We start from the raw sequence: 24,968 nt of genomic DNA on the forward strand, positions 1-24,968 counted from the left end.
GCAATTTACGACGGATCTTGATTTTTTATTTTTTGATTAAGTCTAACGGGCCAACATGCCCCACACCTTCATTGTCTAGTTTTGTAGCAGTTTATGCGAGACGGATTCAAAATCTCAATCCACCCCGTCAAAAAATAGACGGGCTAAACGACCCGACCTGACAGATCCAACCGGTTTTGCCTTCCCTATGTAGAACTATCATTTCTCTTACATTAATGATTCATTTTAGGACAAATCAAATCATCAAACCAAATAGTAAAACTAACCTATAATAAAATCTTTACCCATGAATGATGGCATGATCACATGATATATGCACACAAATTAGTGTTGAACGTGTATATTGGCCAATGAAATAATAACTACATCATCATAACGTACAACAATCAATCACCAACAAAACACCCTCTTTTACCGTACCCTGTTTTCAAATGAGGTCACATAGTACTTAAGGTTATACAAATCAATTAAATTAAAATCATTATAAATATAAATTACCTTCAACTTTTCTTCTTCTTCTTCTCTCATTTTTTTACATTCCATTCCTAAAATCTCACCATGTCCAACAGGTAAATCTCATCAACCTTTTTTCTTCGATCGTTTCTCACATTTCTTCAATTTCGTTGTTTTTCTTGTTTTTTGTTTTTTTAACTTTGTTTTTGTATGGTTTTTGCAATTTAGGTTTCAAAAGAGGAAAAAAAAATGACCCATTTGATTATTTATGTTGTTAATCTTGTTGTTTGATGATTTTTGTTCTTGATGTGATTAAAGATTCGTTTGATGATTGTTTTAAGCTATTTTTTGATTATTATTCTTGTGTTTTGACATTGTATTAATCAGAAAAATTGATTAAATTAAAGTTTAATCAGTTCTTTTTCTGTTTAGGTTGATTTAATTTTAGGGTTTTTAGTCTAAAAATTAAAGATGAATTTTTAAAATTTAATTTTTAGGGTTTTATTTTTTCTGATGATATATGACTTTAACACAAAAATTGAAATCCTAATGTATGTGACTCAGAAATTCTGTTTGTAAATGTTAGTTTTTTTTTTTTTTTTTTTTTTTTTTAATGATGTTCTTGTAATTTTTTTTCTTTGTTCATTCACTTTAGTAATTGAAGATTATTTCTCATTTTCTTGGTTGATAACTTGTTTTTTTTTTTTTTTTTTTTTTTTTCTTTTTCTGCAATTTATTTAATTATTTACTTAAGTTTATGAATTGTTTCAGGGTTTGCAAGTTTTATGCGCGAGGCGTATGTTTGAAAGGCGACCAATGTGATTTTTCTCATCAGAGAAAGGATACTGCATCTGATGTAACTTTAATTCTAATTTCCATTCACTGTTACTGACCAATGTACTCTGTAGCACCGATACCTCTAATCACCGACAAGATACGACACTCACTCATGTGATTACATTAAATTAATTCATTTTCACAAATTGTCACTGTTGTTGATGTGTCGGTGTCAGTGTCCTATCCGGTGTGTCTGTTTGTGTCAGTGTTTCATCGCCAATGTGTTTTCTACTTTTTATTTATATTGTTCTTACTGGTTTTCTTATATGAAAAAAAAAAAAAAAAACAGATTTGCTCTTATTATCAGAAAGGGTCTTGTGCTTATGGTAGTCGGTGCAGATATAAGCACGTCCGAGCTTCTCAAGCATCATCTTCAGCATCTATGGTTTCAGATTCTGCTGTGCCTGTGGCTCGTAGTGCTAAAGTTGCATCAAATTGGGTTCCGAAGGTTACAAAGGTACCTTCACCTGACAAGCGTGGCGTAAAGGGTTTACAACGCAAGCATCAGGACTCTACCGATGTTGGTGAATCCAGTACTGGTAGTGCTAGACCACATGAAAATTTGTTTTGTAAATTTGCTGCTGCCAACTGCCCCGGTGGATGTTCTCGTATTCACGGAAATCAATGCTTGTACTGTAGAAAATATTGCCTGCATCCTACTGATAAAAAGGAAAAAGAAAATCATTTGAGGACTTGTGACAAAAAGGAAAAGTACCTTCTGGCTTTGAAAAACAGTGAAGAGATAGAATGCAATGTTTGTCTTGAGCGTGTCCTTTCGAAACCCAAGCCATCAGAATGTAAGTTTGGGTTGCTTCCAGAATGTGATCACGCTTTCTGTTTGTCATGTATCCGCAATTGGCGTAGTAGTGCCCCAACCTCTGCAATGGAAATCGGTAGCAACACCAATACAGTGAGAACCTGCCCTGTTTGCCGCAAACTATCATATTTTGTCATTCCAAGTGGTATTTGGTTTACTACAAAGGAAGAAAAACAGGAGATTATTGATAACTACAAGGCAAACTGCAGGTAATTTCATATATACTTACCGTTGTGTTTGCTGCAAGAATTATTAAGCGTGAATGTTTGGTATTTGAAATTTGACTCTACCTAACTTTTTTTTCCCTTTCAGATTGATTGATTGCAAACATTTTGATTCTGGAAATGGAAATTGTCCATTTGGGGCTAGCTGTTTCTACAAGGTACCATCTCTCTTATGTCTCTTGCTTTCTTTTATATTTCCCTTGGTCAAGCTTGATTATCATGATTGTTGAAAAATATGAGTAACATGATTGTTTTTTATTCAATAGATTGCTTTCTGCAGTGCTTTTCCTTTCTTTGTTAGATTAGTTCTTGAAATCCATCCATATAGTCAAGGATAAATTATCCATTCCCCCCAAATCCTTGTAGATGTTGTTGACTTATGTGCGATAAGCAAGAACCACAAGTGAATGAGGCACGCTTTGCAACTTTTCCTTTCTTTCAATAAATGCCAACACAGAATGTTGAAATTTGAAGTGAATATCTTTCACCTCCAGTAGTTTATTCATTTATGACAAACCTCCCATTGTGTGAAAAAATTATATTAACTATCATAGGAAGATGATGTAGAGGCATGCTTTAATTTTACCTAAAATTTGTAAAAGAATTTGACGAAATGAAACAACTAGTAGTTTTGTTTTAGTTTACAGTTTTTTCTTATAGGGGATGGGGGTTAAGATAACTAACTGAACAACGATCATTCAGGGTACACACATATGTATTATATATTAATTAATTTTAGTAAAATTTTTAGATTTTGTCTCATGCAGCAGGCAAGTGGTATTTTGGACTTTGGTTTTCTATAGTGCTACTGTTATTTTTACTAATTGTCTTTAATTTGTACCATTGTCTCCAAGATCTTCCAAGTAGTTTCATGATCCTTGTCACATTCACCATTTTACTAGATCTATAGATCTCTTCCCCATATTTAATTTCCACAGCATCTCTTATTTCATCTTCATCTTTTGTATGTTCCAATCTGTTTGAGCTTTTGAAGGCCTAGAAGTAGTTTCTTCAATATTGGTTGGTGCCTACTGCCTAGTGTATGTTGCAAGTTAATTAGTGTCATTACATAAGAAACAACTTCATAAGTCAAAGTATCATTTTCAAAAATATGTTTGATCTTCCAACTTCTCCATCTCCCCTCCACCCATTTCTCCTATAAACCACTAAATAGTAGTTGCTTAATAGAGGGGAAATGAGTTCAAAGGATTTTGTTGTGTTAACACAACCAATCTGATTTATATTCATGATTAGTAGTACACTAGTGCTCTAGTTATAACCTCAATTACATTCCCTACTAATACAATGTTCATGAGAAATGTAAAAGTCATACTTACAATGTCCAAATCAATGATTAGGATTAAGGTTTGTACTTTTACTCCCTGATACAGAGCCGCTAGTTGCTAGCATTGTCCTTTACGACTTACACAACATTCTATCATGCAATCTCATCTATAAAAATAAAGGAGACCTCTTTGAGTTATGACGCATTGCATTGGCAATGGTAGCTAGACCCAAATCCAAAGAAACCTTCAAAATTATCTTCAAAGGATTAAGCTCTTAACCACCAAATGGGTCTACTAGACTTGTAAATGGGGAGTCACCCACAAAATTTTGTAGGTATGGCCCTATAGTCACCCAAAATTTGTAGGTATGGCCCTGTAGGTTACTAGTATAATACAATATTGGAAAAATGTTGGTAGTGGAAACCAATTTCAGATTAAAATAATACTGGTAGTGGGTAAGAGTGGAAGTAGGTACTTAATGTTTAAGATTACCGTTAGGATTGTAATAGCATTCTTTATTTTGGATAGCAAAATATTAGTAAGTTAGTGGTTAGGTTATAGTAGTTTCTAGGGTTTGAACCTTGAACTTCTTAAAACTCCTTTGATGTCCCTTAGCTCACCAGCTACTTACTTGGGAATGACACTCTTGTTTTTCCATTTGGTCAAACAAATACATCATTGAAGACCACATTCAGATTAACAAATTGCTAGTAGCCAACATGTAAAGCTAAAAGTGAGTATGGAAACAACTACTATCATATGGACATACCTATATCCAGACCCTTCCTATTGTCATCACTTCATGACATGAACAGACAAAAGACCAGAGCGGAAATCAGTGCTAATTGAGCGCTTTTGTGATCCATGAGTTGTTTTTGATTGGCTGAAAATGATACTAGAGGCTAGAGCTATGGCTTGTAGCCGGATTCAAAATGCAGTTATAAATCTGTGTTTTTGGGTCCTGAAACAGATCTGAGAATGGGTAATTGACTCACACTGCTTATTCAGCAGCTAGCTAGGATTGGCTTTCCTATTCTGTTTATTACGTAGTGTTTTTGTTGATAGGGCAGGATTATGAACCAACAAGATAGGATTGGCTAAGATATTGTTCATTCCCAACAAGATAGTGTTTATTACGTAGTCTTTCTCCACCATTGTCCTAGCCTCCCAAAACCCTTAACCACGAGTTCATCTTTACTCCATTTAGGTTTGCTCAATTTACCCCATTTATCATCATGGATGTGTGACATGTGGCAAAATAGAAAACCAAGGGCTGGGATTAAAAAGGTTGTAAAAAGCACTTGTTTTTATAAAAAACAAGGCTACGCGCGTTTGTTGTCTGCTGGTGCACGCTCCTTCTTTATCATCTCAAGCTTGGAATTCACCAAGGGATCCTTATAGGCAAAGGATTTTCTTTCTCACCTGGATCGGCTTAACAATTTTGGAGGCACTCTTAATAACAATGCTAGTATCATAATCTCTTTTTGTAATGGGTTTCTTCTTCTTGGTGGGTTGTGCACTATAACCGGGCCTTGTTCTAGGTTTCCTTTCGGTAGAATGATGATACTTGGCAACTGCAACAGACTCTTTCACGGCAATCCATATTTAACAGAAAAATATGTTGGTCCTGAAGAGAGAAAAGTACCAAAAAGGGAGAAACAACCCTAAATAAAATCCTACAGAATCGATTTCAATCCATAATCCATGTTGCTTGTATCAGAAAAAGAAAAGGAAGGGGGTGGCACCGCTTCTGTATGAACAGAAAGGGCGGCGACGGCGAGTGGGAGAGGGAAGCACGGAAGTGATGTGGGGAGAGGAAGAAGAAGGGTCGTGAGTGGAGTTGGAACAAAAGCGCGTACCCTTGTTTTTTATAAAAAAAATGCATTTTCCAACCCTTTTAATCCCAGCCCTTGGTTTTCTAATTTGCCACATGTCACACATCCATGATGGTAAATGGGGTAAATGGAGCAAACCCAAATGGAGCAAAGATGGACTCCTTAACCACTGCCACCCTTGTTTCCAAACACCTTCCATCACCACCACCTCCACCTGACAAAATCATAACTTTGTAATTTATATGTAATTGATATCATATCCTGCCTTTATTTAGTCCACCCGAAACACAGGGCAGTTAAACATAATACCTCATGGACTAGAGCACCCTTGCTAAAAATTTTCTGTAACTTTTTTTTATAAAAATTTAATTAAAAGGAGAAAACAAATTAGGCCTTAGTGTCTATGTTCAAAAGTTGAACTAAATCCTAAAATACTATAAAACATTTTATAAAACATCGGGAGAAAAGTCTACTCATATTTATAATGCATGTAAATGTAAATATTGTATTTGGTTCCTTGCATATCCATTTTATATTAGTTTTTGAGATGCTTTAGATTTGTTTCTCTTTTAATGATTTGATATCTGTTTCTTTCAGCATACAGTGAAGCCTGGCTCATACACATGGAGACACCGCAGACCACCACCTCAACGCAGACAAAACCATTTCGATATGCATGACATGTTGGATGTGCTCGGTGAGGTTGATCTATCAAGCGGAGAATTTTATTCCATCATGAGGGACTCAGATTTTTTTGAGGGAATGGATCCATTTGAGATGATGGCATTATCAGATTCGCTGGCTGGCGGTTCAGGTCCTTGTTTGGGTCCTTTCGATTCCGACGATGATGATGATGATGGGTTTCGTGTTTCTCGGATGGCTGCTATGCAAGAGGCCATGGCTATTGGGATGGATGCTTTTGGCCCTGATGATGATGAGGAAGAGTTTAATGTTTTTCGAATGGCTGCTATGCAAGAGGCCATGGTTTCTGGGATAGATGATTTTGGCCCTGATGATTTTCCTGGAATTGATCCTATGGATGCAGCTTTGATATCAATGATGATGCATTCTCATATGGACGACGAAGAAGATGATGAAGATTACGAGGATGAAGAAGAATATACTGATGATGAATATTAGATTTACTTGGTTCATATGATGCCCTAGATTTAAACAGTTTTTGAAGAAGTTTCCTTTAACTAAGTTGTGTCACCTCTCTTTTCTTATGAAAATCATTTGGCAGGAAGTTTAAGATTATCATTCTAGTTTGTGATGTCTATAGATCATATGCCATTTTGAAGGTCATGTTGCCATTTTAAGGAGTTTTGGCTTAAGGGTTTTGTTTTGGATTTTGTGGCTCATGTAGTTATTTTGCAACAGTGAATCCCATAATACCCTATGAAAAAGATTGGTTGGTTTTGATCCTAGTTAAAGTTTAGTAGCATCTTTACTTCTCATAATTGAATTCAAAACTTTGTTGATGAATTTATGTGTTTGAGCAATATTTGATACGACATTTGTTTCAATTGAAGTTATTTAGAAGCAATTTTAAAATTGAAATTAGTCGAAGTAAGCAACATTTTTCAATGAAAATTTGTGTTGGGTCTGCGGTAATTACAGTGTAAAAAATTAGTTTTTCTAATACTTGAAAACTTGTGTTCAATCTAATACTTGAAAACTTGTATTCAAATTATTCCTTTGTAAACAACTTTTTTTTAGTGAAACTTCAAATTGGTCTAAGTAGGATTGTTTGAGCGTTGAAAGAGGATGGAGGGAAAGACATTTTACTAATAATAATGAGTGGGATTTATATCAAAACTCAATCGTCTCAATCGTTCATAAATTTTGTAGTCTATATTTGTCTTGTTGGATGCAGCAGCACCAACTACAACCCTTGGTTTCACAGGATTAGAAGATCTTAAATCGTTGGAGAATTCGATTATAAAAAATTCAGTAGCAACGATGTAGTGAAAATTAAAAAGTTAAAATTATTTGGTATTCAGACCAGAAGAAAGTTCACAAGATCAATAAGGAGAGGCTTTTTAAACCTAAGAAAGAAGGTGGAGTGGAGTTGGATTTAAATTGTTGGCGTGTTCAATAAAGCCATGTTAGCAATGCAAATTTGGAGATTGCATTCATATTCTACTACTCCACATGCTAGATGTTATAAGGCAAAGACTTTGTTTAGATTGACGGAATCAGATGGGATGGAGTGGAGTCGAGTGGAATGGTATAAACAAAGATTCCATTGTTTGGATATGTAAAAATTGAACAGAGTGGAATGGAACATGGTGGAATCTATTCCATCCTATACTATCATCTCGTCTTATTTTTCATTCCTCCTAATCTGCGAGGTATACAATGGAATGAAACAACTTAATTGATGAATTGCTTTTTTATCCCTATTTTCTTGTTCCATCACATACAATGTCTTTTCTCCTCCTTCATGTATTGTGTTTTACTTCTCCAAGTTCCTTCTTCTCTTCTTCGGCGTCCCTCTCTTGTGTTTCTTCTTCTAATTCAATTTTTATTTATATTTTTTGAGGTAATTCAGTTTTTATTTCTTATTAAAATAAGGAAAAAAAGTCTCAAATGGAAGAAGAAGAAGAAGAAAACAACCTTAAACTGGAAGGGTTTCTTCATGTTTCTCTTGTGTCTTCATGTACCGATAAAATTGTTATTTTTATTTGGCCACTTTTAAAATCTTTCGTGTGCCAAGATTATTTATATCACTTATGATTTTAGTTCCCTTTGTTATCCCAAACAATTTGATGTTTGTTTTGTTCTTTTTTTTTTTTAACATAACACTGTTGTTTTAAACAAGGACAAAAATGGAATAACAAAAATTATAACTCATTCTATTCCGTCCACTTTCCAAACAATGAAATACATTTTTTGTTCCATTCTGTTCCGTTCCGCTCCATTCCATTATACTTCATTCCATTCCGCTCCATTCAGTTCCATCAATCCAAACAGGACCTAAGTATCTCCCTATTGTGGATGTGTTAAAGGCTATCATTGGCAAAACACTAGCTTTACTCGGAGAAGTATTCAACAAGTTTAATGGATAATCAAGAGAGTTAGTTGTTGGAAATGGGGAATGATGAGTCAATAAATCTTAGGATTGACAATTGGTTTCCTTATCGACTAAGTATAAAGTCCTGACTCAAGGTATTGGAAACCAGTGGCAGAGTCAAGATTATTATAAAGCTTGGGAAAAAAAATCTGCAACACATTTATAAGGGTTAACATAAGAAATTGCAAGCAAATAATCAAAAAATCTACAGAAATTGCCAAATTTATAGGGGTTTATATCAGAAATTCAGAGGAATTTACATATGAAATTGCAAAAAAAATTGGGCCAGAGCCCGGGCAGGCTCGCCAGGCCTTGAAACCGCCCATGTTGGAAACCCAAATATCCTCTTGGTCAGGGTCCTTCTGGTGAGGAACCCTTTAAGTTAGAACATGGATTTAATTGACAATATTATTCCTAATTATGAAGAAAATCAGATTAATTAAATTCCTTTAGTTGAGAATGATATGGGCGACCATATAATGTGGACGCACTAAAAGAATGGCAATTATTCAGTCAATACATGCTATAAGGCTCAACATCTTTATAAGTGTGAGCTTTATACCAGTTCGTTTAACAGTGACTTGTAAGGCAACATTAGATAATATTTGGATTTACACACCATACCCAAACATAAGGTTCTAATGTGGAGGATACTTAACAAGTCTATTCCTTTAAAAAGTGAACTTGTAACGCCCTTTTTGAATTATTCGATTTATTTGATTATTTTAATAGGATAAGATTTGAAAATAGAATAATATTGAGATGAGGGGGATATTTTGTGAATTTAGAGAGTTTTGGGGAAAAAGAGGAAATAAGATAAAATAGATGGGAAGAGATAAATAGGAGAAAATAGGTTAGAAAGTTTTCACGTACAAGCAATTTTTGGAGAAAAAGGGAGAACAAGAGGAGAGAAGAACCAAGAGAGGCTGCCCGATCGACTTGCTAAGGTAAGGGTGGGACTATCATTCAGTAATCTTAAGTTTATAATTCTGAAATTGGATTTAACATGTAGTTGTTCTTGATTTGAGAATTTGGGAATTAGGGTTGAATTGTTGAAATTTATTTGGAATTGAGTAAGAAAACCTTTGTGGTTGTAGTCTTTTGGTGTTCTGATCATAGGTTGGTCATATAACATTGTTGTAATCAGTTTTGAGGATTGAATTGGGGAAAATTGGGATTTTTGGTGAAAAACTGCAGAATTCACGTAGTCTGGTCTGTCGCGACTCGCCATGGCGGAAACATATTTCGCCTGGCAGATCCTCTCAGTGGCTGCTCGCCATTTTCTCGCCAGGGCGAGCTGTTCAGTAGGAATTCCCGAGAGCTATCAGATTGAGCTCGCCATGGCGGATGATCTTTTTGCCTGGCGAAATGTTCAGTGGCAGACTGCCCTATTTCGTGTTCTTGCGTCTTTTTCACATGTTTCTGTTTTGAATTGGTCTTTGGTATAAACATAAAAGTTGTAGATAATTTTGTTAGATTTCCAATGGCTTTGGTTTGACCTGAAAATGATTTTTGGTTTTTGAGATATAATGAAAATACTCCAAGGAGGTCTTAGTGAAATCTTATGAAAATTCAGCATAACCATTTCTAAGATAATCCAAAACTTATGGGATAATTCCAAGGCTAAAAACTAGAAGTACTATGAGTTCAATTAAGGTGTTTAAGAGTATTTAACCCATGTTGTGAGTTGATCCTTGGGTTAGGAATGAAGGTTTATTATAATACTGTTGATGTTCAGTGAGTCTGATATAAGATGATTGATGTTGTTAATGATGTGGTATATTTGCAAATGCATTATGTGGAATTATATATGATGTTTAAGTTGTGTTGATTATCATTTGATATTGTTATATCTTGAGATGTCTATGTGCTACCTGTGATGTTGTTGAATCTTAACTAAGATGTAAATGTTGGTCTAAGCTGTAAGCGTTGTTGAGTTGTACGTTGTCGAATAAGTCATAAGTATGTTATGCAAATTGCCGATGTTGTCATCATCGTCCGTGTTGTTGTTGAAGTCGTAGTTGTAGCCGTTGTTGGTGAATGATTATGTCAGGTGTTGTGTAAGAGGTGGTGTACTCTTACTTTGTTGTTTTTATAAGAGGTGGTGTACTCTTACGTTGTTGAGTTATGAGAGGTGGTGTACTCTCACGTTGTTTATGTTGTTGATTATGACGATGTTATGATGACTTTTTATGGAGTTGAATATGAGGTTGTTATGATGTTACATGATGATGATTATGAATGTTGTGATGATGATTGCATGATGTTATCTATGAGTTGTTAAATGTACTTGATGGTGGTTATGTTAAGTTGATAAGTTGTCTTTTATTCATGGACTGCTAATGAGATGTTTGATGAATAATTATTATTATGAATTGATGATGTTACATATAGTTGCTAAGTTGTCTTCTATTCATGAGTTGCTAATGAGATGCTTGGTGGAGAAATGTTATTACGAATTAATGATGTTCTTATGTTGTATATGAATTAAGATTAAAATGTTGTTATGTTGTATATGAATTATGATTAAGATGTTGTTATGTTGTATATGAACTATGATTATGATGTTGTTACGTTGTTTATGTCATTGATTATGAAGTTGTTATGTTGTATACGAATTATGAATATGATGTTATATGATTATGATTAAGATGTTGATTATAATGTTAAATGATGCTGTTATGATGTTGTTTATGATATCGAGTTATGACTGTTGATATGAGGAGTACATGATATGGTTTAGGAGTCGATAAAAAAATTATTATTACTAATTGATGGAGTTTAAGTTGTTAGATGCATTTGAAGAATTAAATGCTTATTATTATTGTTTGTGAAATCTCACCCCTTCTGCTTGGAAATGTTGCCCGTATTCGTGGGTAACTTGGAGGTAACCAAGAATTAGCCGCGGTCGTGAGTGGACTCTCTCACGTGTGTCTTAGGTGCTCTGATACGTAACATGATGAGAATTTTGTTATTACTTTTCTATTCCTTACGTATTGCTTTTGAAGATTTATGACTATGTTTTTTAGGTTGGATTTCATGAGATATTTATGTTGAGGCCTTCGTGCCAAAGACTGTTTTAGAAGTTTGAATAAATTCCGCTGCGAAGTATTAAAGATTATATTATTGAATTTTGAAGGATAAATAGTTATTTTATTCCGCTATGATTTTATGAAAAAGAAGTGTGACATTTCGTTTAAGTTGAAAACTCTGATTTATATATGAAAATTTTATGTTGGGAAAACGGGGTGTGACAAAACTCCTTACAAGGGTTTAATGATTGACCCTTTTATGCCCCTTGTGCAAATAGAAAGTAGAGAGTCTAAATAACGCCTTCACATATTGTCCTAGACTGCGAAAGATTTGGTTGACTCTAGTTTAGGTATTAGATTTATAGAGGAGACCTAAGGTGGCCTTTGATGAGTGAGTTTTACAAACTATTCAGTCTATGCATGAGAACACTATTACTCAAAGGGCATCCATTATTTACGGAAGTTGGTTCCATCGTAATTAAATCAACTTAGAAAATAGAGATTTGCTTGAGGAAGCAACTACCAGAAAATGTTGCTCAAAGCGTCTCAAACATCTAGAAAGCCATGCAAGTGGTTCCGTCAAAGAGAGCCAACAACTTCAATGAAACAAATGACATGCTGAAAATAACAACAGAAGATAGTTGGATTAAAGTAAACAACAATGTGAACTTACAAGAGGTGAGAACTTGGGGCTTATGAGCATATGTCAAATATGATTTGGGCCATATACGTGGCAACAACTTGGAAGACTAAAGACTTTGCAGATCCGATGGTTGCGGAAGCGGTGACTATGTATAAAGCCATGTATCTAACTATTAGCCACTGCTTTCGGAAAGTGATATTTGAGTGTGATTATGAATCACTTATTCGATGTTTTAAGAATTAAAAGGAAATTCCAATAAACTACTTAGAAAACTTGATCGAAAAGGATATACAACCCAACAATTATTGTAATTTTCCATAAATAACTAAAACCATTCCTTTTACTTTAAAAAAAAAAGGTGAAGTTTGATTAATTTTCCATAAATAACTAAAACCATTCCTTTTACTTTAAAAAAAAAAGTGAAGTTTGATTGTATCAAATAACAAGTTTCCTTTTTTTTGAAGAGGCTAAAATCTTACTTAAATATAATTGATGCCTATGAAGCACAAACATTAATCAGATTATGCGTGTCCCGAACACATACGACATCGACACATATAATTACATCGAATTATGTGATTTTTTAAAATTATTTATGGTATCAGTGTATCGTGTTTGATGTCCGTGTCGTATCCGTACCTCGTATATTGATAGATTTTTTTTTTGGTCAAGTAGCCTAGCGGCTAGAGAAATTCACTTTAAAGGTGAATAAGTGGGGTGTCCGGGGGATTGATTGAAAAATTTAGTAAACCTAAAAATGAAGGGAGGGCACGTGATGAATCACGTGACATGACAAAGCAAGCAAAGTCACGTGTTTAAGACAAACAACCCTCACAAAACGGCATAGATTTTGGTAGGCTAAGAACACACAATACAATCAGCTGAAACCAACCTAACCTCTGTGTTTTGTTGTGTCTCATTCAAATTTCCAATTTCCAATCTTTCTTTCTTTCCTCATAATAATATTTTTCTTTTCTATTCTTAAATCCTATCTTCACAACCATTTCTTTTTCTCTTGCTTTTTCTCTCTCAATAGAAAAACCTCACGTTTTTTGGCTACCTCAATTTTTTATTATAGCCCTTTTTGTTTTCTCAATCAAGAATCACTTTGAAGAGGTTTAGGGTTTTCAACTTTGATCCTAACGCCTCTTGGTTAATATTATTCTCAATTTTGCAATAATTTCGCCATGTCAAAGAGGTAAGATAGATTATGTTGATTTTTCTTTGGCCAATTTAATTTAATTTTTCTTTTGATTTGTGTGATTATGCAGTTTCTTCTGTTTCTGGTGATTCTTGATTTTTTTTTTTGTTATATGGGGTGTTTCTGATTGTTGTTTTTAATTCAATATATTTGTATTGTTGATATGCTATGATGAATTTGTTTTTTCTTCAATCATGGTGTGTTTTTTTTGCTTTTGATTATAACTCAGAATTTTTTTGAAGTAGGAATTCAATTAGGTTGAATCATAAGTTGAAAGTTGAAAATTCTTCAATATTTAATAAATTGTTGTTATTTCTTCAATATATTTGTATTATTGATATGTTATGATGAATTTGATATTTCTCCTATCTGGCTTTTCTTTTCTTTTTGATTAGGATTCAGAAATTGGAAATTGAAAGCTGAAAATTTGAGTAGTTATTTGGATATAGCTTATTGAAGTAGGAACACAATTAGGTTTCTAGAGGCTTCTTTTGTTGCCTTGTGACCTTAAGGTCAGGGTGTTAAATCTTCAATATATGCATATGTTTATTTGAGCGGTAAAAAACTTGCGGTGATGGTTAAAAAACCCGCTTTATAGCTTTTGAATTTTCACGGTTAAATGCTGCTTGAATGCACGTTGGCAGTAAATCACCGCTTTCCCAAACACTCGCTATGTCTGTCTATCCTCCCCAGATTCCACCTGGTGGGAGCCCGGTGCCCCTTTTTATTCTAGAGACTTTTTAATGTGGATAGTTCTATGTAACCATGAATTCATTTTAATCATGCTTTGCGTTTTCGTTTGCGGAAACATGGTTAGAAGGTTTTTAATGGTGAGCTTGATTTTTGATAATAGAAACAACTGTTGTGCCTTGTGCGGGTCTTTTTCATTCGTTGTAAATTTGCTTGTGTGCCGACTGTTCGTATTTATGTAATTTATTGTCTTTTGAATCTTTCAGGGTTCTTTGTAAGTTCTTTGCTCATGGAGCGTGTCTGAAAGGGGAGCATTGTGAATTTTCTCATGACTGGAAAGCCCCTCCAAATAATGTTGGTGATACAACCTCTTCTATGTTGGACATTTCACCGATTTATGGTTATTGAGTTATACATTTCTCTGATTTTTTGTTCTTGTGTTGTCTTGTTGTGGCAGATATGCACATTTTATCAGAAAGGAGTTTGTGCTTATGGTAGTCGCTGCAGGTATGATCATGTCAAAGCTTCTCGAGCACAGTCCTCTACTCCATCTTCTTCAATAACCGAACACCAGCCCCTTGTTTCAGAATCGGCTGTACTTGGTAATACCCGAGTTACATCGAATGGTGTTGCTACAGCTGCAGAATTTTCTCTTTTCAGCACTCCCTTTGTTCTTCCCAGTGAACAAGCCTGGAATCAAGAATCTGCGCAACTTGACTTCCTAAGGGAAGATGATGTTGTTCAATCGGTAATTACTTCACCTTCTGAGCTTCCGATTTGTTCATTTGCTGCTGCTGGAAACTGTCCACGAGGGGAACAATGTCCTCATGTACACGGAGATTTATGCCCCTCATGTGGAAGACAATGCTTGCATCCTTTCCGGCCTGAAGAAAGAGAAGAACATATGATGAGTTGCAGAAATAAGCAAAAGCATCTCGAGGCATTGAAAAGAAGTCAAGAAATTGAATGCAGTGTTTGCCTTGAGCGTGTTCTTTCAAAGCCTACGGCAGCTGAGCGTAAGTTTGGTCTGCTATCTGAATGCGATCATCCGTTCTGCGTATCGTGTATTAGAAATTGGCGTAGTAGTAACCCAACATTAGGGATGGATGTTAATAGCACATTGCGGGCTTGTCCTATCTGTCGCAAGCTATCTTACTTTGTCGTTCCAAGTGTTATTTGGTATGCTACAAGTGAAGAAAAAATGGAAATCATTGATACCTACAAGGCAAAGCTCAAGTAATTTCTTGATCACCCACAACATCTATATATGTCTTTTGTGTTTTCTATCCAATTGATCCATGATCTAATAAAAACCAAACCTTAGATAGTTGTATGTCTCTCTCACCATACGATGCGGAATAAGTTGTTATAAGGGGTGATATAAATCATATGATAGCATTGATATGCATGTGTAGGGGCTGCAGATGGTGAAACATGCACATAGCATCTATTTCCTAATATAAGCAACATAATAGTTCAGAGTGACGCCCTATTTGGATAAACAACTTAATTAAGCACTTATTGCATAGATGCTTGTCATATATGTAGTTATGTATAAGTTATTTTGATGACAAAAAATGTAATAAAGTCAAACTATTTTTGTAGAAGCTCTAGGTTGTTTTCATAAGTTATCTTGGAGAGCTTATGAAAATAAGCTAAATGCAACTTTTGGACATGTCATAAGCTATTTCCTTAATCTCTCCCAAACAGTCTCACACATGCTTATTCCAGTATATAAACTCAGATATAAGCCTGTCCAAACTAGCCCTGATGTTTCTAGCTTTTTGCTGAAATGTTTATTTTGGTATTTGTTCAATACCATTTGTAGGTCAATTGACTGCAAGCATTTTGACTTTGGCGAAGGAAACTGCCCTTTCGGTACCAGCTGCTTCTACAAGGTAAATATGTAAATATTAGTGAAATTTTTAGCTCACCCCCCTCCCTGTTTGATCCATTTTACTTTTCTTTCCAAAACTTTACTTATCGTATAGCTTAGCGCTTGTAAGATTTTTTCTTTCTTTCTATGCTATGATGCTTTATGACATTAGTAAATCCTTTTTTATATAGAGACCAAAGTGTACTAAATTCAGTTTGCAGTGAACAAATTTCAACTGTCTTCATTACATATTCAGCCCTGAAGTTAATGACTGCAACTTATTTCTGGCATTCAACAATGTTGTTGATTAGCAGCTATAGTGTAGCAGAATTTTAATTAACTGCTATTGTTCTGCGATACGAAATTTAATGCAAATTGTTGTCAAATAGAGGCTATAGCCTATAGCAGCGGTATAGCACTATAGTGTAAGGGAATTTAAACAAACCACTATTTTCTACTATCTGCGATTGATAATACTAGCACCGAAGTATATTTAAGATTTGCAAGCATACAATTTCTATTCCACTACCTAGCGATTAATTATGATGTTTAGATAACTGTGAAGCTTTAAACTGTGTTTAAATTTTTTCCTTATAGAACAACTAGAGCCTAATTAATTTATGTTATACTTGATTGCAGCATGCATATCGTGATGGCCGTCTTGAGGAGGTAGCTTTGCGTCATCTTGGGGCTGCAGATGGCGACACCATAATTGCCAAAGACATCAGGTTTCTCTCTACCTTATCCTGGTTCTTATCTTTGACCTTTTTCCAATTTCACTAACTTAATACATGATGCCATCAGGTTGTCGGATTTCCTTGCTAACATGCATTTAAGTTGAAGGTCGGTGTTCACATTTTGTGATGTAAGTTTCAACCTTGGGTCTCATTTGCATTAATTTCATGATTTCTTTTGTATATGGAATTATATATTATATGATTCTTTTGTATCCAATACTTCAACATGGTCTCGTTAGGAATGATGTATGTCTTAAATATTTATATAATTTAATTATTTCTCCACTTTTCAAGTGGCATAGATAAATTTCACCTTGGGAAATAGCTTAATTGTAGGATTATTATTTATAAAAAGTTCATAATTTCTTTTTTATAATTATATTTATATTGCATATTTATTTTTAATAAACAAATAAGCTTGACCATACCCCTCAAAAAAAAAAAAAAGAAGCTTTGACCATAAGAATTGAAGTTGCGTAATTTGGTTCATGACAAACGCAACAAGCAACTCAAACAAAACGTAATGTTAGAGATGAAATTAACCCTATTTCACTCAATTATATTGTGGGAGAGAATGGTGACGATAATCATGCTAAAATGAGTTGATTTTTATGACGAGGACAGACTAAATTGGGTAAAAGAGCCTAAACAATATACTAGGCAAAAGATAAGGGTAATAAAGGAGCCATAAAGTAGTGTTACAACTCCAAAAACTTCTAAATAAAGTCAAGATTATACAACTTCACCCTTAAAAGGGAAATGATAGGTGGTTGAAGATGATGAATTTGAGGAGAATGGTGAAAAATCCAAAGAAGTGTTGGTTAATGTTGAGTTGTCCAAAGAAGACGAGGTAGATGGAAATGCATCACTTGATAACGGCAATGAAGTTGATTATTTTACGGTTGAGGAAGATGGTTAGAGACATTAACTGTCTTGAACTTGATGAAAACGACGTTAGTAGTTTATGACATTTTGATTATCAGACTAATAAATTTCCTATCAATTTAAGTCTAACTTTTTTGATTTTTTAGTTTTTTATTTAATTCTTGAATATTCTTACTGTATTTATGTGCTATATGGAGGACTTTTGGCTCGCCACCATCTGTCATTGAGAACACTTGTTCGTAGCAAGAACCAGAAATAACTGAAAGTTAACAACTTACAACTGCTGAGCCAAAAAATATTAGTCGACTGTAGCTGTGTTGGATGCTTGTTTTGACTTTTTAGTTTGTGTTTTTAACTTGGGTCATGTTAACCAGTGCGGCACTGGTTAAGGAAACTTAAAAAAGGAAGTTTTAAAATAAAAGTAACACTTTTTATGCTTTTCAAGGGTTGACAGCACAAGTTTCAATGTAATACTTGCCACATTTAACTCCTTAACCAGTGCCCGAGGCACTGGTTAACATTACCCTTTTAACTTCTATTGTTGAAGCCTCACCATCTGTTCTCTTATAGATAAGCTTAGCGTCTTGGCCGAAATTGTGATACTCACCCCAGCTTGATATAACTGTTAATGGTGACCTTGTTTTATGAGTATGTAGTGATCATGTTACAACTCGTTTTCTGATCACATGTGATCTCTTGCATCAAGTTGTATTTTCAAGTTCTTATGGTTAGGCATTAGGGAATAAATGGGTTATATTATGCCTTAGAATCTGGGTCTGGCCTAATTAGGGGAGGACCGCAATAAAGGCGGAATTTCCAACATTATGAGGGTTCACTAGTATGATATTGGACATTCTGACTATGTAGGAGGAAGCACATCATTTCTTTAGGGCCATTTTCAGCAATCTTTTATGGCCTTCATGAAATAAAGAATGTTGGAAGTAGAAAACTTTATGCACAGTTAAATGATCAAAGAAAGAGACCATGGTCTAATCAGCGTTGTGAAATTACATATTGTGGAAAATTGCAGTTTGTTCAAATTCCACTGTGCTGTATAGCTATAGCGCCGCTATAGCCATTATTTGACAACACTTTGTTCTAAATAACGTTTTGTGGAATAATAGGTAGCAATTTGTTCAAATTCCGCTAAGCTATAGCGCCGCTTTATCTGCTATTTGGCAAATGACAACACTAGGTTTAACATTGGGGATATATCTTTCTGTTGATTTTATTCCTAATTATTTCACTTCCAAACTTAGATTGCTGCCATCCAACAAAACAAACACTTTTAAAATTGTCTATATAAAGAACACATTCGATGCGCTCTCTTCTTCCTCCAAATAGTCTTTTATTTTTTGACAATTTTTTGATTCCCAAATGGTTGCTTCTTCACTTTTATGCACAGCTAACTGTTTGAATCAATTATCTTTAAACCATAGTTGTCTTTTTTTAATTTGTTTCTCTCTCTCAACCATAGCTGTCTTAATAGCTTCTTGTGTTGTCTCTGCAGGATACTTGCATAAAAAATGGAATGCTTCTATATGAAAAGTTATATTTATATTGCAAGTGAAGCTCCTCTTCAATTTTTATGGTAAGTGTTTTTTTTACTAAACAAGATGCACCAGCACCAAAGCTTTTTTGTCGGAATATTAGTTTTGTTGGCCTTGATTTTAGTTTATCAATTAATTTGTTTAGAACTTGATGTCAATTCACAAGAATGAATTCTTTTTTCCACTCATTTACACAATGTTCTCACAAAAAGCATTAATTCTTGAAAACTAGTCGATTATGTTTATCTTTTGCCATTTTGGCGGAGTACATGTTTTATTGTTGCATTAATTTATGGATTGGAATGTGATAAATTCAGGATAAGAAAAGTAATTGAATTAATTTGCTGTTAAAGAATCCTAGTTTCAAAGTTACGTCGAGCCGTATCAATACCCCCTCACCTAGTTACGTCAAGGTTTGAAGATGTAGAATACTTTAAGACTAAAATAACCAATTACATTTTGAGAAATCATCATTGAATGTACCACAATATCTAAATACCCCCTAAGATCCTAGGTTTAAGATTATTTGTAGTGGAAATATTAGGGTAAAAGGTAGAGAGCACATCCATAGGGCTCTATTTTTCTCTTTACAATTCCATTGTGATGTTGTGCTGTGACATAAGAAGATCTGGGAATTATGCTCTAGTTTTTTAACTGAAGGAAGTAAGAACTTGATGAAATAGTCTTTGGCATTGCCAGACATAAATATTTTGATATTCACAATTTCACACCGAACTTATCACCGTAGAGAATAAATTTGGAAAACTGTTTACTTCAGTTTTATGTCTGAGTAAGAAAACCCAAGCCACTTGATAGGTCTATTATATTATTTTTAAGACGTGTTGTTAGTTAATTAGTTAGAGAATTAGCTAATTGTTTAGTTAATTAGAGATAGTTAGGAGAAATAAGGCGTGTTGCCTAAAAATAGAGAGGAGTAATTAGAGAGAGATATTGTCGCAAGATTGTTTTCTACCTTTGTGCAATGCCCTTTCCATTTACTGTGTTTTGGCTCTTCTGTGTCACAATGATAGCATATCTTTGAGGGGAGATATGGTCAGGTCATTCTTGTGGTCCTTATTCAGTCGGCTCTTCTGTGTCTTTCTCTCCAGTGGATTAAATTCTTGCAACCCTTTTACTGAAACCTTACTTTTTATTCATCGAGTGTTGACTATTCATCGAGCGTTGACTTGTTTTTCTATTAACTAAAGAAAATGGGAGTATCAGTACTCTTTCCTGTGAAAGACAAACCACTAAGCTTGATTTATGCTAATAGAATATTCATAGTTTTGTGAGCTGGTCATGCGATATAATCTTGAAATATTCTCTCTGCTTCCAAGGGGTAAGATTGCGTACTTTTATTCCCCCTATAATACTCTATCTATTGGGAGCCTCGTGGCGAGTCACCCTTTTTTGAGAACAATCAAAATTGTGAAGAGGAAAAGTAAAAACTATTGCGAAAAAATGATTTATGATAATTAAGATGCTCTAAATTATCATAAAGTACAGTCATGATATTATGTGATATATCTTCTAAATGTCTAATAGTTTCTAACAATGATTTCTTTCTTGTTTTGTTTAATCAGTTTCAAAGGTACCAAAGAAAAAGGTGCACTGTGCATTCCATCCTGTAATAAAAGTGCAAATTGTAAAATGGTAGATGGACATATATATGCTTTTGTACAATGGAATAATTTCCAATAAGCTCCAATTTTTTGAAGCATACAAAATGAATGGATTGATGATTGGTATAATAAACTACAGTGTACACCATTTTGGTCATCTGAGGGGAGGGGCTTTGAAAACATTTACTTATGTATGGTGGATTTCAAAATTATGTATGGTGTAAAAATAATTAGGTTTTTGTGTTACTTAAGATTAAGATATAGTTGTTTATTTTGTAAACTTAATTTTCATGCTTGGTGACATTGCACCAAGAGCCTTGGGAACATGAATGATCAACAATGTATGAATTTTGTTTATTATTTACAGGAATTTGTCAGGAGACATTTGGGGTTTATATAGTTGTTTATAGGGCTTTTGTTTTATTTAAGAACACTGAGTTGGGTTCTTTTCTTATGCGTATTGAATAAAACGTTGAGCCAAATCTTGTTCATAGAAAACCGTCTTTATATAGATGGGAAAATCATGTGTTATTCAAATCAATGCTCAATCCTATTTTCGATAGGAGACGTTGAAAATTGAATCCAAATCCTATCCATTAATGCAGACACTTATAGGAGAAAATTGCTTTTCTGCCATACAAAATTGCTCATTCCCATATAAACTGCATAAAAGAACTCTCACATGACTTAAGTCACGTTCATTCGATATCATCAATATGAGTTAAGTCACATTGAACAACTCACGCTGTGTGAGTTAATTCACGCCGAACTCCAATGTAAATATAACTCAGGTTAGGTTACTTTGTATGTCCATATGGCTGGTTTCGTGAAAACATGCAGAGGATGGGACCAATTAATTAGTATTTATTTTAAGTAGTATGGGAATCTTCACATGGACATAGCAGGTCAAATATTCTCCCAAACAAAAGATTCGTGTCATCATAAAAATTATTAGTGCATGGAAATTATTTAGTATTTATGTGTCTTGGCTCAGTTATTAATGCAAGATAATTGATTTTTAATTCTTTATGTCTCAGTGCATGAAAATTGATTTTTAATACTTATAGTGTGCTCAATTTTTAGTTTTATCTCTTGGTCTTGGTGCATGTCTTGGCAGGATTTTTTTTTTACCTCACAGAACAATTATTAGTTTGGTTTTCATGATAATTTTCATGCTTCAGGGTGGTTAACTATCATTGAAGTTTTTTTTATAAGATTATATATGTCGAACGGTAACTATCACCAGAAAGATCAAACGATAGTTAATTATTATCGAAGGCAAAAACTTATTTTCTATGTGTTTTTAAAAAAGGTTAAAATATGGTTTTGATCTCTGCAAATATACCTCGTTTTGGTTTTAGTCCCTGTAAAAAAAATTTGTTGTTTTTGGTCCCTGCAAAATATTAATTTTTTTGGAAATAGTCCCTGCAGGGACTATTTCCAAAAACAAAATATTTTGCAGGGACCTTTTACAAAATCAAAAGATTTTGCAGGGACTATTTCTCTAATAAATGGTTCAGTCATCATGTGCCACGTGTGCAAATTATCACAAAAGTGGAGCCAGAAACCAAAACCAAAATGAGACATATTTGCAGGGATCAAAAACAACAAAAAGTTTTTGCAGGGACTAAAACCAAAACGAGGCATATTTGCAGGGACCAAAACCATATTTTAACCTTTAAAAAATTCATATGCGTAAAAAACAATTTTCTTAAATTGTTACACTGAAACTGAGCATATTTTATACGGTGTTAAAATTGTGCCCGAATATCACTATTGTTTAAAACATGTGTTTTCAATCAATAAAGTCTAATCATATGCCTTCCTTATTGGGAACCAGGTAATATCAATCGATCAAAGTTTGACAATAATTGAGGGTGAGTGATGGTGACATGATCAACCATACAAAGGGTACATGATATTATAACTGGTGGGCCATGACATATAGCAACCACAAAAAATACTTAAGTATCTTTGATCTTTCGAGCCTTTTAGTTCATTTTGGACGAGAAAAAATGATAAATGAATATTAAAATAAGTTATTTAGATGAGAGAGAACGAGCAGTTAAAAGTGAGATAAGAACAAAGGTATCAATGACCACTTTCACTTCTATGTGTTTTGAAAGATGTATTTTCACTTCTTGTTGAGTCTATCTAGGAAAAATGAAATTTAAAATGATTTGATTATATCTACTTGTGAACATTTTGAGTAAAAAAGAAGAATTTAAATTTTTTGAATGAAACTTAGAATGGAAATTTTAAATATAATTTTGGAATCTTTTGGTCCTCTTATTCCTAATTATTGAGGTTGAATTTTAATGATGTGATAAGATGCTTATATGACAACTTATAAGTTGATGATGTGACCTTGTCTTGGTAAAATCTCATTTAATAATATATATTTCATTAACATACCAATAAATTTTTATTACAAAAAGTAATGCAGATCGACGCAAGAGATTATTGAGATGTTGATTATCTGATTGAAAATTTACCCTAAGTTCTAATGTTTAAAGTTCGATACTCTGACACACACAAAAGAAAGGCATGATTGAGATAAATTCATACATTTTTCTTTAAAAGAAAATTTGATTTTATTCTCATTAACTTAATTGTCATAAATATCTCACTTGTCATGTTATAATTAGCCCCAAATAAGAGAAAATGTAGAATATTTCGAAAATTGAAGACCAAAATTTTAGATTTAAGTAAAATTAATAACGTCAAAATTGTAAATAAGATAAAATAAGAGGTGAAAAATGTAGATGTTTAATTTTAACTACTATAAAAATTTAGCTAAATTTACTTGAAAAGTTGGGTTATACGTGTCTTGCACGTGTTCCACATGTAGTCAAATTACACCCAATTTTTTATTTGTTTTGACAAAATTGCACCATCTCTTATTAACCATGTTCCATGACATATCACTCCTTTAAATACGGTGGCCACCTTTTTTTCTGCACCCACTTTTATGGCAAGAAGACAAGATAAAAATAATTTTGCGTGGGGGTTTCTTTTCTGGAAGCTAGCTTAGATGTTTAGTGGCCATTGGGAAAAAAGACACATGTGTATACATCCCTCAAATAATGTATAGGAACTAAAAATCAAATTTAAATTAGCAAGTAAAAGAAATTAAATCAACATAATAGATTTGTCTGCAAAGTCTTCGTGAGCTTAACTCAGTTGGTATGAACAATGCATAATATATGCAAAGTCTGGATTCGAATCCTGACCACCACAAAAAAAAAAGATTTATTTGTAGAAATACATGCAAACTATCATTTTGATGATTGAAGTTTAACATGCTCTTTAAAAAAAAGTTTTAACTCACTATCTGCATCGTATCACAAAAGCCTCTTACTTTGTATGGATCAATTCATGGCAGTTGTGAAACAATTCACTTTGATTCGTCTAAAAAAATGCAGGAGTCGTATCATAATATGTTTCTGACTTATCCTGAATCGATTCAAACTGTTTTGAATCGTATCAACCTTCATCCTGGGCAGCTTGAATCGACTCAAAAATCATTTGACACACATCAATCTTCATGTCATTTTCCCTTTTCTAGTTTTGTCATTTAGTTGTATGAATCGATTCAGCCATTTAGTGAATCAATTCATACAGTTGTTTTAGCTCGAAAATTTTAAGTTCCTCACCTTTACTATATAAACTCTCCTCATAACTCTCATTTTATTGAATCATTTGCATCTATTCTCTCTAGGTCTCAAAAACTCATTGTTCATACATTCTTCAAGATTAAACACTTTTTCTTAGAATCACTTTGTTCATTGAGTCACATTGATTTGCTAGGGTGCTTATAGGGATTGTAAGTTGGTTCTCTCAAGAAAATTGATTGGGCTTAATCAAGGTCCAAAGTGAAGTGAATAATCTCATTCCACCTCCAAAGGTCTTAGGGGTCTTTCTAACCGTTCTTGAAGTCGAAGGGGATTCGTTTACCGGACATAACATAAAAGACTTGAGTGAAGAGTTCGAAGGGGTGCACGGGTAATCGCACCAAATTCAAAGGTTATTTGAAGTTTGGGGGAGTGTTTGCATAGGGGTTGAACATTTGTAAAAATATCGGTGTTACTTAGTGGAATTTGGGGGAGCACCAAATTCAAGGAACTCTTGTAAACACATTGTATTCATCAAGAAGAGTAGACGTAGCTCTATCGAAGACTTGGTGAAGGCGTAATTCATCAAG

At 33.9% G+C, this 24,968-nt stretch overlaps 2 protein-coding genes across 2 annotated transcripts; both read left to right on the top strand.

Annotated features, from left to right (window-relative positions):
* The first annotated feature begins 379 nt into the window (after positions 1-379).
* On the top strand, positions 380-6,937 carry LOC11438251 (putative RING-type E3 ubiquitin transferase C3H69). The gene is made up of 5 exons (XM_003599077.3): positions 380-569; positions 1,225-1,309; positions 1,580-2,316; positions 2,420-2,489; positions 6,050-6,937. The coding sequence occupies exons 1-5, from the start codon at positions 559-561 to the stop codon at positions 6,590-6,592; spliced, it is 1,446 nt and encodes a 481-aa protein (XP_003599125.1). The 5' UTR covers positions 380-558; the 3' UTR covers positions 6,593-6,937.
* A 6,106-nt stretch (positions 6,938-13,043) lies between these two features.
* LOC11419599 (putative RING-type E3 ubiquitin transferase C3H69) lies at positions 13,044-21,159 on the top strand. Its single transcript, XM_003599078.3, has 8 exons — positions 13,044-13,401; positions 14,361-14,448; positions 14,552-15,330; positions 15,923-15,992; positions 16,610-16,698; positions 16,775-16,835; positions 19,103-19,183; positions 20,726-21,159. The coding sequence occupies exons 1-6, from the start codon at positions 13,391-13,393 to the stop codon at positions 16,809-16,811; spliced, it is 1,074 nt and encodes a 357-aa protein (XP_003599126.2). The 5' UTR covers positions 13,044-13,390; the 3' UTR covers positions 16,812-16,835; positions 19,103-19,183; positions 20,726-21,159.
* Positions 21,160-24,968: the final 3,809 nt, after the last annotated feature.

Source organism: Medicago truncatula, chromosome 3, assembly GCF_003473485.1.
Source record: "Medicago truncatula cultivar Jemalong A17 chromosome 3, MtrunA17r5.0-ANR, whole genome shotgun sequence".
Lineage (NCBI taxonomy): Eukaryota > Viridiplantae > Streptophyta > Magnoliopsida > Fabales > Fabaceae > Medicago > Medicago truncatula.

Bases quoted from the DNA above. Each gene is read 5' to 3' on its own strand.
- LOC11438251 (XM_003599077.3), top strand. The intron at 1,310-1,579 runs GTAACTTTAATT...AAAAAAAAACAG, and splicing joins GAAAGGATACTGCATCTGAT to ATTTGCTCTTATTATCAGAA. The intron at 2,317-2,419 runs GTAATTTCATAT...TTTCCCTTTCAG, and splicing joins AACTACAAGGCAAACTGCAG to ATTGATTGATTGCAAACATT.
- LOC11419599 (XM_003599078.3), top strand. The intron at 14,449-14,551 runs GTTGGTGATACA...TTGTTGTGGCAG, and splicing joins GGAAAGCCCCTCCAAATAAT to ATATGCACATTTTATCAGAA. The intron at 15,993-16,609 runs GTAAATATGTAA...ACTTGATTGCAG, and splicing joins GTACCAGCTGCTTCTACAAG to CATGCATATCGTGATGGCCG.